Source organism: Pituophis catenifer, unplaced genomic scaffold (assembly GCF_029215685.1).
Source record: "Pituophis catenifer annectens isolate HBS135680 unplaced genomic scaffold, rPitCat1.0.hap2 SCAF_1, whole genome shotgun sequence".
Classification (NCBI taxonomy): Eukaryota; Metazoa; Chordata; class Lepidosauria; order Squamata; family Colubridae; genus Pituophis; species Pituophis catenifer.
In genome coordinates, this window is record NW_027256881.1 from 54,457,197 (window position 1) to 54,471,588 (window position 14,392).

The following is a 14,392-nucleotide window of genomic DNA, read 5'->3' on the forward strand; positions in this document are numbered from 1 at the left end:
GCTACCCTCTTTGTCACTGTCTTCTTCCCTTTCCTCCCAGAATTAAACTTAATCCATTTTATTTTCTCTTTTTTACAATGTGTGTAAATATCCTAATTAGTTGTATTTCTACTAAATAACAGTGGCATATGGTATTCTGCTTCTAATGTCAAGCCAAATCACCATCATACAATATACAATGGAGCTGGACCAGAAGAGGATTATTAAGCAAAACGTAGAATTCAAAAATGATGAGCCAAGTTTCACTCTCCAAATTGGCTCCTAGGTTGGAGTCTACTATCTGGTAATACTGAAACTGTGTGAGTTTGCTGCTGAATAACTAGAACTGATACCATTTACCTATGTACCAGAATTTTAAAAAGAAAATATTAGCTACCTTGGGTAAATAGGATCTTGTGTACACCAAATGATCCAATTCACAATTGAGACCAGCATTTTAGTGGGTCAGATTTATTTTGTGCATTTTCATACATTAACTTGACCTATCCAGAAAACAACTGATAATCAATGCTATCCTACACATTTTTAAAGTGTTCATTATTAGATATCAATGAAGAGGGTTCTATGGTTCAGCAGTTAAAAATGCTGAGCTTGTCAGCTGGACCAGTGCACAATAGGGTGAGCTTCTATTGTTTGCCCCAGCTCTTAGGATGTCAAAAGCATGCAAATGTGAATAGATAAATAGGTACCACTTCAGTGGGAAGGTAACAGCATTCCATGTGCCTTGGTATATAGTCATGCTGATCACATGACCATAGAAATGTATTCAGACAACGCTGGCTCTCTCGGCTAAGATATGGAGATGAGCACCGCCCCCCCTAGAGTCAGATATGACTGAACAGGGTAAAACTTTACCTTTGCCTTTATTAGACACCAATATGATCAAGGAACTTTTGAATCAGGTAACTTATAATCATCAATTATTCCAGCCTTTGGAGTGTATCTGCTAGCAACTGAAGTTAATTTTTTTTTTTTTTGCAATAGCTATTCATCACGTATTTGCTCTTGTGAAAGAAACAGTCAGAAATACTTGTTAGCTAATTATTTCCAAGTGCTAATTGTGTGTCAAGTTCCCTTCATTACTTTTTGACTATCTCTGAAGCAGCATAGTGAGGAACTTCTTTGATGTGAGCTTTTTGATGTGTTGCTTCCTTATCTATAGCTATTTTTGCTTCTTTGTACAAATATGTGTTCCTCACAAAAAGCCACTACTGATTACCTTTTTTCCAGTATTTGAATGTCTTAAAATTTTTCCACCTTTTTTTCCTATTATAGTAAATATTCTATGAAAGCACACAAATGTATCTATTTGCTGTAGCATTTTACAATTCACATACAACTTGCACTTGGTCTAGTGTTCTAGCTTCAAGGTCAATAACAATTAGCAGATTCTAACAGCCAAAAGATTTTCACTAGTTTTGTATTAATTGACTACTGAGTGGAAATCAGATCATCCTGACTACATCTGCTTGCTTGATTAAGCATCTTCAAGTCAATGTCAGCTCTTAGTGACCACCCATATAGATTCACTCGTGAATGATCTTTCTTCAAGGTCTGTCAGTGATGCATTAACTGCTGTCAGAATTGAATCCATCCATCTTGCCACTGGTGGTTCTCCATTTGTTTTTAATTCAACTTTTTCAAGCATCATGGACTTTTGAAAGGAGCAGGATGTCCATGTGATGTATATTTAATAGCGAGGGCCTGGACAGTTGGCTAGAGAGAAGTTCCCTGAAGATGGGCTCCAGCATGAATCCAAAAGCTTGGAAGACAAAACCTCTGGTCCCAATGACTGACCTAGATTGAATCCTAGACAATTGTGTTTACATGAGAATTCTAGTTTGATTTCTTCTCTGATTTCTTTGTTTTCCTGGCTGTCCATGGGATCCTTAAAAATCTTTTCATTTAGGTTTGCTTTTCTGCCGATTTTTCACAGTGATAGTTGTCCATATATTTTCTTTTTATGATTTTCCTGTAATTACATGAATTAAAAACTCTTCTGCATTTTTCTGCATTTTAGCAGTTTTATGGTGAGGTAGGTTTCTGTAGCCAAAAGTGTATTTCATCTAAAAATGCATGAAGAATATCTACCTTTAGTCTCCTTATTTGTTGAATTTGTTTAGAAACTTTCCCCCTAAATTAACGCTGTTTTTATTCCTTCATTCACAGCAACTGATACAGAGAAATATATTGTTTCTGATACTGGAGATAATTAAGCCTTACAAGTAGTAACTATTGATAGCCTTATCCTCTATCGATTTGCTCACAATTTTAATATTCCCAAGAATATTTGAATGCAAATCAAATCAAATCAAATCTTTACTATGGTCATAACTAGTATAAATATTAGGATGAGTAAAATTTCATAGGACCCTATGTTTCTCCATGCTTGTGTATGTCTGAAAGAATAAGTATTTAACTGTGAGTGTGTATGAGAGAAGTAGAGTTGGTGGGGTCTGCCTGTATGAGTAATATATCATGTTGAATTGAAGCGCCAGTCAAAACTAAAACATTTAAATTAGTACAAATAATAGTAAATGCATTTATTTCTACCCCTTTCTATACCTCTCTGTCAACTTATTTAAATAGGACACTGCCAAGAGAATTGGTGTATCAAGTAATAACAAAACTATTTATTGTGGATTAGTTGCATTTAAAAGGAGAATGCCAGAAACTGATATGTCAATAAAAATATTTTTTTTAATCTCAGGTCAGCATTAATTAAAAATAAAATAAATGTTATTGTCAGAGAGAAGGGGAGGGGGGAGAGAGAGGGGGAGGGAGAGGGAGAGAATTCCAGCCCCTTTTAAAGTACATACTGGTAGTTTCTTTCCAATATCCCAATTGATTGTAATGAATAATCCAGGGAGGTGCAGAATAGGGCCACTGGATTTTTTTCCCAGCCACTTAAAAATAACCCTGCTCTATGTCACTTTACTACAAGGGAGGAGAAAAGAGTCTTCAGATTGAACTGTGAACAAATTCTAAGAAGCTATCCAACTGCTCTTCTCACTGCACTGTAGATTTTATTGTCTGGATTCTTTCTCCTACAATCTCTTGTTGGTTCTAATCCAGTGGTGGGTTTCAATTTTTTTTTACTACCAGTTCTGTGGGTGTGGCTTGGTGGGCATGGCAGAGAAAGGATACTCCCCTGCCACATCTGCCATTCCCACCCCACTCCAGGGGAAGGTTAATGCAAAATCCCCATTTCCTCCTGATCAGCTGGGACTCGGGAGGCAGATGGGGGCGGGGCCAGTCAGAAGTGTGGTATTTACTGGTTCTCCGAACTACTCAAAATTTCTGCTACTGGTTCTCCAAAACTGGTCAAAACCTGCTGAAGCCCACCTCTGTTCTAATCCACATTCAATCTCACTCCTTTTTTGCCATTTTGTTTAGTACACAAATTTGGTTCTATCCTGGTCTGTTTTTGGAAAGTTAAAATTATCCCACTGACAGCTAGATAGACAGTACAACTCAAGGCTTATAGGTTTGCCACAGATGAGTGTACTGATGGGAGAATCAGAGTGGATACAATAAAGCTTTAAGAAAACAAAGTCACTGTATGGACTCCTGATGGAAACCAGGAGACTCTGAGTTCTAGGCCTCCCTTAGGCACGAAAACCTGCTGGGTGATTTTAGGCCAGTCACTCTCTCTCAGCCCAACCTAATTTATAGGATTGTTGTGGGGAAATAGGAGGCAGGAGAATTTGGTCTGTTCTCTCTCTCTCTTTCATAAAAATCTAATAATATTACAGTCATCAAGATTCTGGACAGAGAAATATGAATAAGGCTGTCTCAGCAGGATGCAGAAGCATTCTGAGGCCTTCTGAGGGCTCTCCATATTGGTCCTGCTGCCAACTCTCCTCCATCTATTAGCAGCAGTCTGTATGCTGTTCATCCACTGTTGACTTCTGCAATAAATGGGGAAAGACACCTTCAGCACAATGTGATTGCGGGGCCCCTCGACAGACTATCCAACATATAGTGAGGGAATGCCCTAAAGGAAGGTATCCAGGAGATTCTAGGGACTTCCTCTGCATAACAATGGCAGCTACTGACTGGATCTCCAAACTTGACATTAAACTTTGAAATGTTATTTCTGTTTTTCCTTTTAGGTTTTCTTACTGCTTTTTTATTGTTTTAATTGTTTTTAACCTGTAAAAATGAAGTGTTTTAATACTGTGTGTGACCAACCATACGCTAAATAAATAAAATAAATAAATTCTGCAATAAGGAGCCCGTTATTTTGACACAGTGGAGATGCCACTGAAGTTTGAGGAATCTAATGATTTAGCATCTTACAATGTTTTTATGGGAGGTGGGAGTGGGTGAGGGCCTATTAATTGTGAAGAGGCATTGTTTTTTATTGTTTTTTATTGTTTTTTATTTTTTATTTTTTTAATTTGATTTATATGCCGCCCTTCTCCGGAGACTCAGGGCGGCTTACAGTGCATTAAGCAATAGCCTTCATACTTTTGTATATTTATACAAAGTCAGCTTATTGCCCCCACAAACTGGGTCCTCATTTAACCTACCTTAGAAAGGATGGAAGGCTGAGTCAACCTTGAGCCTGGTAAGATTCGAACCTGCAGAAATTGCAGGCAGCTGTGTTAATAACAGGGTGCATTAAACCACTGTACTACCAAGTCTCAGTTTCTCTCTGAGTTCAGGAGAGGGAAGTGACTATTTGGAAACATTGCAGGATCCATGTACAGGCTATTCATAAAAACCAGCAAATATAAAATAATATTGTGAGGTGATAATAAACAAGTCCATGATGTGTGCTTTTTTTTTTTTTTTTTAGTAATTAGACTTTTTGTGTTCTCTTTTTCTGCAGGTTCATTCTTGTATCTTAATACATCAGAAAATATGAACTTCCTCCTTTTGAGTCCATGGCTGAGAAGCAGCAGTGAAAACTGCATGGTGCAAGTGGCTGTCTACAAATACTTCCAACCAAATGGGAAGTATGTTGCTCAGGTCCTCCATGCTAATGAAAGCCACATCAAAGCCCCATTGATTCCTGGCAGAGAAAAATATGGGTAAGTCTCTTTCTTTCTCTCTTCCCTCCACTTTCCAATACTACAATTTTGCTTTGAAGCATTAAAATTGAGCTAAATACTTTTATCTGTAGAGTACTTTCTAGTTTCATCTTTTATCAGGGAACTCTTTTGGTCCAGATTATTTAAGAGAGAAGAGAGAGGCTATTGCATGGATCTGTCACTGGGAGATGTTATTACTATGTCTACTCTCATTAATCTATTTGGATATATTAATACTTGACCATACTAATTCACACACATGCGCGGACACACAAAATGAGTAATTACAGCCCATTCCGCTCTCAGATACACCACTTTGCTTTTTATTCATGAATATACTGCATTTTTTTTTTCCTGATTAGCAGAGTTCTTTCTTCTTTCATGCTGTTCTGCCAACTGGTATGTAATAACTGAACTCAGTATAATTTAATTTCTTAAACCTCAAACATTAGCATAGGAAAAATACAAGTTCTACTTTATAAAGCTAATTCTTGCCTGCATACACCAAGACAAATCAATGTTTGAAAAAGGTAATGCATCATTTGCTAATATACAGGATGAATTCATACCTTGCATTGAACATTATAGATTGATATGCTCCATAAACCCTAAAGTTTGTAAATCTTTGTTTATAGCTTAACATTATTCAGAAACCCAGATACAATGTCTTATTTCACAAACCTTTGTTAAAATAAACCATGGCTTACTGCAGTTTGTGAATTTGGACCTATTAGATATTATAGCGGTGCTTAGTAGGTATTTACATAATCTGGCAGATAAACTAATTCTTTCATATGAAACCACAGGGTTTTTTGTTTGTTTGTTTGTTTTTACATTGACAAAACTGGAAAGTAGCCATTATTTCTTCATCCTCTAAAGCACGGATGTCAAACTCAATCATATCACGTGACATCACGTGACATATCATGACTTTTTTTGCCTTTGTGGAGCCGGGGTGGGCGTGGCCTGCATGTGATGCATATGGCCTATGGGCTGCCAGTTTGATACCCCTGTCAAAGCAATGGCTAGTAATAATCAATGTATTCAGTTTGCAGACTCCATACTGAGGCTAACTTTAAGAACCAAAGGTCCGCAGGATTCACATATACAGCCTGATTTCAGAGTTGTACTATGTTTTCCACATGTTTTTCTTTTAATCTCTTCTTAATATTATTTCAATACTATCTGAAGTATTTTGAAGGTTGAATACACTTCTGTGTCACTTTAGTTGTGCTAATTAAGATGTTCTCCAACTTTGTGAATCAATGGGACTTTGTTTTTTATGGTTTCTATGCTGTAAAAATATGAATGCATTCATAAAATATGTTTTGACTATTACTATTCACTGATCTGCACAGTGTAGTGGATAGTGTGGTGGTGTGGTGCAGTGGTGGGTTGCCCCCCGGTTCGGACTGGTTCTATAGAACCGGTAGTAAAACCGGCAGGAGGTTCCGCCCACTGACCCTGATGTGAGCCGATAAGAGCCGAGGTGGCGCAGTGATTAGAGTGTAGTACTGCAGCTACTTCAGCTGACTGCTAGTTCAGAAAATCAGCGGATCAAATCTCATCGGCTCAAGGTTGACTCAGCCTTCCATCCTTCCGAGGTGGGTAAAATGAGGACCCAGATTGTTGGGGGCAATATGCTATTTAGTATACTGTCTTTGGTGTAAGTTGCCCAGAGTCCTCGGAGAGTGGGCGGCATAGAAATATGAATAATAAAATAAATTGGTAGTACAGTGGTCTAAAGCACTAAAGTTATTAAGACCAGCTGCCTGCAATTACTGCAGGTTCGAATCTCGCCAGGCTCAAGGTTGACTCAGCCTTCCATCCTTTCTAAGGTAGGTAAATTGAGGACCCAGTTGTGGGGGCAATAAGCTGACTTTGTATAAATATACAAAAGGATGAAGGCTATTGCTTAACGCACTGTAAGCCGCCTGAGTCTTCGGAGAAGGGTGGCATATAAATCAAATTAAAAAAAAAATTAAAAATAATTAAAAAAATAATTAAAAAAGTGTCATGAGAAGTGATCTGTGCATGTGCAGAAGCTTCTGCGCATGTGCAGAAGCAAGGTGCGGGCGCAAGCAAAGCAAGAGTGTGCGTGCGATCCCGTTGTGAACTGGTAGTAAAGGTAAGTAGAACCCACTCCTGGTGTGGTGGTGGTAGAGATAGGGATCAATACATATACAGTACAGTAGTACAGTAGTACAATAGTACAGCATGTGCTTCTTTTCACTTCTTTAAGTCTCCACACCTTGTGCAGGGGCCAAGCTAGCTGGAGGCAGTAATTTCAGAAAGTGTTTTTTTGTTTTTTTTTAACCACACAGCCTTTCTTATCTCCTTATACATTCATTCTGTGCAGGAGAAGGTATCTACAAGAAAATTGTAACCTGAAGGTGGTTTCAAAAACAAATCTATTTCCTGGGCTTGGGCTTGTATAAAATTTTGCATTATTTCCAGGTTGGCCAAGCAAAGAAAAGAAGCCAGAATTCTGTCTGGCAGAAGATCAAATTCAACTGTAGGGACAGAGGTCAGCCAAGTGGCTCAGCTGAACAACTTCAGTGTCTTCTGTTGGAGAAAATCTAAAGCACTGTTTCTCAACCTTGTCAACTTTAAGATGTTAAACTCATGCCCTAGTTACCTCCCGTATGGACTACTGTAATGCTCTCTACATGGGGCTCCCCTTGAAAAGCACCCGGAGGCTCCAACTGGTCCAGAACGTAGCCGCGTGGGTGATTATGGGCGCAGCTCATTACGCCCATGTAACACCTCTCCTACGCGAGCTGCACTGGCTCCCGGTGGTCTTCCGGGTGCGATTCAAGGTGTTAGTTATCACCTTTAAAGCGCTCCATGGCTTAGGACCTGGGTACCTACAAGACCGTCTTTTGCCACCAATAGCCTCCCACCGACCAGTTTGTTCTCACAGGGAGGGACTACTCAGGGTACCGTCAGTCAAATTATGTCGACTGGCGACTCCCAGGGGGAGGGCCTTCTCTATGGGGGCTCCAACCTTTTGGAATGAACTGCCCCCGGAGATACGGAATATCCCTGATCTCCGTGCTTTCCGCCGTGCCCTCAAGACCCTGATGTTCCAACAGGCAGGGCTAAACATACAAACATGCAAATGATTTTTTAAATGTTATCTAATTCTGGGTTTTATTTAATTGACCAAACTAAGTAACAATTTTAATTAGCAATTTTATGATGTTTGTGTGTCTATATTTTTCTTGACTGTACACCGCCTTGAGTCCTACGGGAGAAAGGCGGTATAGAAATATAATAAATAAATAAATAAATAAATAAATAAATAAATAAATAAATAAATAAATGTGTGGACTTCAATTCCCAGAATTCGCCAGGCAGCACACTTCTTAAAATTGACAAAGTAGAGAAATGTTGATACTAAAGCAAATATCCTGTTAGTAACTATATAGAGATTGGCCACAAAAGAGTCTTCCTCCCCCTCTTTTTTCACTTCTTAATATTCATATATTTAGAAATGTAGCAAATGGCAATGGCATATTCCATTTAGGGCAGAACTGTTCTTTCAAATTTTGTGGCCAAAAAGATACCCCAAAGGACATTTTTCTTTTTCCCAACTAATGCAGAGATGTTTAAAGTAGCAATTGCTTGCATACAAATGCTTCAGAAGACAGCTGTGATGGAATGAAGCAAGCCTAGAACATTAGTTTATGTCCTTTGCATTAATTTGTTAACCAACTGAGAAATCAAGGTACTATTTGTATCATGCCCCCTTGTCCCAAGGTTGAAAAAGTAGCTTTTTTAAATATAACCTAGTAGTGTAAAAGTTAAATACACGAGAGACCTGTTTGTCAACATAGCTGAACATTTTAACCCCTCTTAATCCATAAATGATTTTGTATGCTTGTAATGTTTAAATAAAGTATTTAGGGTGATGGTATTTTTTTAATTTAATTGAACTCAGGCTTTCTATTAAGTAATTTGCTCTTTCTGGCCTATGGCCAGCTAAAATATCTTATTCCAGTTGTGTAATTAAGATTAATTGCCAGTGATGCCTCAATTTGTCAGCCTTTCTCTCTGTGTGTTTTTTTTTTAGATTGAGGTTGTGGTGGGGGGGGCAAAACAGCAGGAGCCTATTTTGAGGAAGCTGATTTTGGATACTTTGAAGTGATGTTCTTTGTTTAATTTAGAATTTAATTTGAATATATGAATAGTGTGCACCCTTGATATTCTGATTAAAAAGTTTACCTTCATAGTTGCAGAATACCTATTGCAAAGAACAATTTAAAACAACTGTCATAGTTTTGTTTGCTTAGCATGGAAAACTGCTGAGAGAATTATTGTTAGCTTATTCTAGGAAGGAAGGAAGGAAGGAAGGAAGGAAGGAAGGAAGGAAGGAAGGAAGGAAGGAAGGAAGGAAGGAAGGATTTTTAAAAAGTAGTTGATTCATAGAGCAAATTTACCTTGAATTCTAAAAGGTTTATAAAAATTAGGTACAAGGTTTTTTTTTTTTTTTAATTAAAAACATAGATGCTAGTAAGGGGTACCAAGATTGGGATCATAGCATCCTGGATGAGAATCATAATCCTTTGCAAGAATCAAAATAAAACAATTTCCCTGTGCTACTCTTAGTCCAAATTATGAACAACTCTCTCCTATTGGTGTATGCCGACCTTGTTCATTTATCAGCCAGAAGACTCAAATCCAAGAAGCTCCCACTGGTACTTACCCAACTTTAACATTGATTCCCAATGGAAATCCCAATGGTTCATTGAACACCCAGATATAGGAAGACATATAAATGACCCCAAAAAGGGTGCCAGGCTTTGAACTAGCAATGAACTATCCTGAATAATCCGCACCTGACACAGCGTCTGCAGGGACTCTGTATAAATGGGGCATAGTATCCTCAGTGTGATTGTAGATCAAACTGTAGATCACAATTGTGATCAAGTGTAAGCTGAGGGCATATACCAGTCCAGGATCTGATTTTTTAAAATAAAAATGATGCTGCGCTTCAATAGCTAGACATTGGCGTTTGAACATAGATCTTTTTAACATTTATATTGTATTATGTTTTACTAATCTAGGTGAAATCTTAATATATATTGCAAGTCCATGTATGATATGCCATTTGCTAAATAAATAAATAAATTGATTTTAGTTAAGAATTGATTCCAGTTAGAGAATCCAATATTGTTATAATCATACAACCAAACTGACTTGTTAATCAATTCTCCTACAGACTGTTTAGAAATGGAATTGGGGCAGGTTTTCTTCTCTCTTATGAATGTTACAGGTACAGAAAATTTGTACTCGTCAGATTCTGATAATTATGTAACTAATAAGTGCTCAGAAAAATGCTACAGAATTGCAATAAGTCTATGGACTCTAAACAAACTGGCCTCCTGAAAATTCAGGAGGCCAGTGTAGCCCCAGTTTGTACACCATCGTCCTAAAATAGTTTGCATTGTTATAACTATACTTCTTTCATGGTGCAAATCCCTACTTGCTAAAAATAATTGTTTATACCTGGGTTCCTCAGCCTAGTACTCTAGGGCAACTGAATTATCCTCTTAGGAGTGTATGAGATTTATACTCTAACAATATCACTTTTTGATGTGATATTGATGTGTGTTTGAACCACAGGGTAAATGAAGTCAATCTTAACTTGAAATAAAAATCCCATTTCTCCTGTGTTATGGATAAGAATTTATCACACAAGGGAAAGTCCACTCAATTGTCTTCAAATCAACAGAACGCCTAAACTTGTATTAGAACAGAAATGCCTCAATAAGCAGAATAAAAAGATAGTTGGTAAACTTAAATGAAACCCCAGTTAGTAGTGGATGAAGTGAAATGAAATGAGTGAAGACATAGAAAATTTTTCTTCCTTTATTCCAGTCAATTTTAAGTCCCCCAGTCCCCTCCACCAGTCTTTTGGGAACGGAGGATAGTTAAATTACCTTAGTTGCATTATGCTTTGTTGATCATTTTACTTGATGAATCAATTTTTGGCAAACCACTTTGAGTTTCTTAGGAAGTTAGTTTATCTGTAATAACTTTATAAATAAAGATTATCAGGACACAAAGATAAGCTTTCTCTACAGATTTAGTTTACTTTTCTGTGTCTTGAGCTAGTTTTTCTAACAAATCAAAATGAAAAACAAACCAAGAACAGACACCCAGCACACTCTCCCCCCCACCCCCATGTGTGTGTGTGTGTGTGTACACATACACACACATATATACAGAGAGAGGGAGAGAGATGGATCTCTGTTCTTGGTTTGTTTTTTATTTTACAGCATTCCAACTGTAATGAATAATAGGAAATAACCAGTTATCAAGCACATATCTTAAGTTTCTTCAATGTTGAAATGATGTCCTTGCCAGAGAACAGGTGACTGTGATCCTTGCCTGATATTCCAGACATATTTGTATAAATGACCTCCTTTATCCTTGCCTCTTCCCCTTGCCTCTAAACATATTCAGGGACCCTGGTATATATTCAGAGGCAGCGATAACTCTTATTTGCATTGCAGATTTAGGAAAGTAACCAAAGGGAGCAGATGTGGAACATTATTCTCATTCAAAATGACATAAGGTTCGCATCTTTCCTGAGCTTTGAAAAAGGTGATCCACATTTTCCCCTATTTGAGCATTCATTCCGTTTCCTGTATTAGTTTCCTCTCCCCATTGACTGTCCCTACCTGTCAAATCACTGCATGGCTATTTATTTGGAACATCTGACAAATGTCTGCATTTTGGTTCCTATAATAGATGTAAGAAATAGAATTCAAGAGAACGATCCATTGTAAAGCAGGAAATTTAAGTCAATATATTCGGGAAAGAAAATCTCCCAAATCAGAATTGAGCATTGTGTAGGTCACAAAGAAGTTCTCACTGAAATCTTTAGGGCTGCATTTATCTGATTTATCAGATTTCTAGTTGTATAGGTTAGGAACAACAAAATAATCCAACATAATTGCCTTCCTGCTTCCACTGAGTATTAAAAAAGAAATAGACTTGTGTGATTTAAGTGAAGTCAATAACTGATTTAGTAGAGTAACGGGTGGTGGGAAGAAATGTCACTTCTTCTCCTAAAACTCTTATTAAAGTTGAACCAAGCCTTGCATGGATGTTCAATTTGGTAGATTAATGACAGTTTGTCTGACTATACCAGCTGAAGGTATAAGCAGGTATCAAGTATTTATCATGTGTACCTACTGTTATTTATAGGACAGAAAATAGATGGCCTTTTGGCATCCACAGTGAAGAGTTGGTTTCTTTTTTTCAGGAGGATTAATTTTGATTGATGAGCAGATTTGCTGTTATAAAAAGTCTCAGAGCAAATAACAGCTAGTGTGAACCTTGATCCTTTGGAATTAATGTTCATGAGAAACTGTAAATAGTTTAGTGGAGAATAGCGGCTTTGAAAGACTAATTAATTCACCTGTAGAAAAAGACTTGTGGGGCATTACCCTGTATTAGATTTTTTTTTAAAGATTTCTTCAAAAATTCTAGAGGCCATTATTATTTTTTATTTCCATGCCAAAAAGGAAAGGAAAACCATCCTTCCCCAGCTATATTGACTACAAAATTAGTCATTGGTCTGCTATTCTTTTCATGTGTGTAATAGTCAGTGTACATTTGGAATATATTCAGGATTGCCACATTTTAAGAAGAAAAGGAAGAATGAAAGATTAGAGTATGTTTGATAATTGCCAGGTTTGAATATTTTAAGATAAAGCGGACTTGTTGTTTTGGATGGCAGGACAAAAACTAATGACTGGAAATTGCAAGAAAGCAGACTTGTAGCTAAAACATTAGGAGAACCATCCTAACAATAAGAACTGCTCATCCACAAAAAGGAATGCTTTGGAAAGTAATTGGTTGGTTCTCCTTTATTACCGTAGAAGAGGTAAGCGGAGACTGGATAACCATCTGTCAAGATTGCTATTGCTGTATCATGCATTGAACAGGGATGATTTCCAATTAAACTTTCTTTTCATAGATTCTCAGAACATTAGAGGTGGTTCTGCAATGTTCACTGATTCTAAAACAAAAAGGTATCTCAAAAATGGTAGCATTTCCTGATAAATGGAATGAATGGAATAAAGTTATTTGATTGTACAGTATATGTGTGTGTATATATACATATAAAAGGGAGACTAGTATAGATCTATTTCAAGCTATTTAGCTCTTCTGGGATTCGAACCTGGAAAGGAAGCAGTATGCTCCTTATTTGGGTAGACCAGGTTGTTTTGGTAGAAAACCCCTGTGTGTGTGTGTGTACATACATATATCAAATTTATATTTCGCTGATAAAGAAATAAAGGGAGACTAGTATAGATCTATTTCAACCAATTTAGCTCTCATCAGCTAGCCATACCCTTACTTGGATTCAAACTTGGGCTGCCTGCATGCTAGGCAGTTGTATTAACCTCTGAGCCACAAGTTCTCCTCCCTTCATCAGCTTGAGTTGATACATATCTATATCTATATCTATATCTATATCTATATCTATATCTATATCTATATCTATATCTATATCTATATCTATATCTATATCTATATATATCTATCTATAAATATGAGAGAGAGAGAGAGAGAGAGAGAGAGAGAGAGAGAGAGAGAGAATGTGTCTGTCTGTATGTATATGCATATTTATATGTATATATACATACCATTTTAAATAACATTTTGTGTAAATAAAGAGCACAGTAGAGCATCAGCATATGTTGTCAGACTCTTATCCTCAGATAAAAGTTCTCCTGGATTCATTGAAATGTACCTTCTCAATACTCTCTTATCTAGATCCGTTCCAGTCGGGTTTCAGGTCTGGGCACAGCACGGAAACGGCATTGGTCGCGTTGGTTGATGATCTCTGGAGGGCTCGGGACAGGGGTTGCTCCTCTGTTCTGGTCCTGTTAGACCTCTCAGCGGCTTTTGATACCACTGACCATGGTATCATGCTGCACCGGCTGGAAGAGTTGGGGGTGGGAGGCACCGTATTGCGGTGGTTCTCCTCCTTTCTCTCCGACCGGTCGCAGTTTGTGTTGGCAGGGGGGCAGAGGTCGACCTCAAGGCCTCTCGTCTGTGGAGTGCCGCAGGGATCGGTCCTCTCGCCCCTTCTGTTCAACATTTATGTGAAGCCGCTGGGCGAGATCATCTGTGGCTTCGGGGTGAGATACCATCAGTACGCTGATGACACCCAGCTGTACATCTCCACCCCAGGCCACCCCAATGATGCCCTTGAAGTGATGTCTCAGTGCCTGGAGGCTGTGCGGATCTGGATGGGGAGGAACAGGCTCAAGCTCAACCCTTCCAAGACTGAGTGGCTGTGGCTCCCGGCATCCCGATATAGTCAGTTG

The 14,392-nt window shown here is 38.0% G+C and overlaps 1 protein-coding gene across 1 annotated transcript in view; it reads left to right on the forward strand.

The window, feature by feature from the left end:
* The window catches only part of ALK (ALK receptor tyrosine kinase), a 650,975-nt gene that overhangs the window by 292,707 nt on the left and 343,876 nt on the right, over positions 1–14,392 (forward strand). The window contains exon 4 of the mRNA XM_070957560.1: positions 4,838–5,039. Coding sequence (XP_070813661.1) covers positions 4,838–5,039 — 202 coding nt within the window. The remainder of the gene's footprint in view (positions 1–4,837; positions 5,040–14,392) is intronic.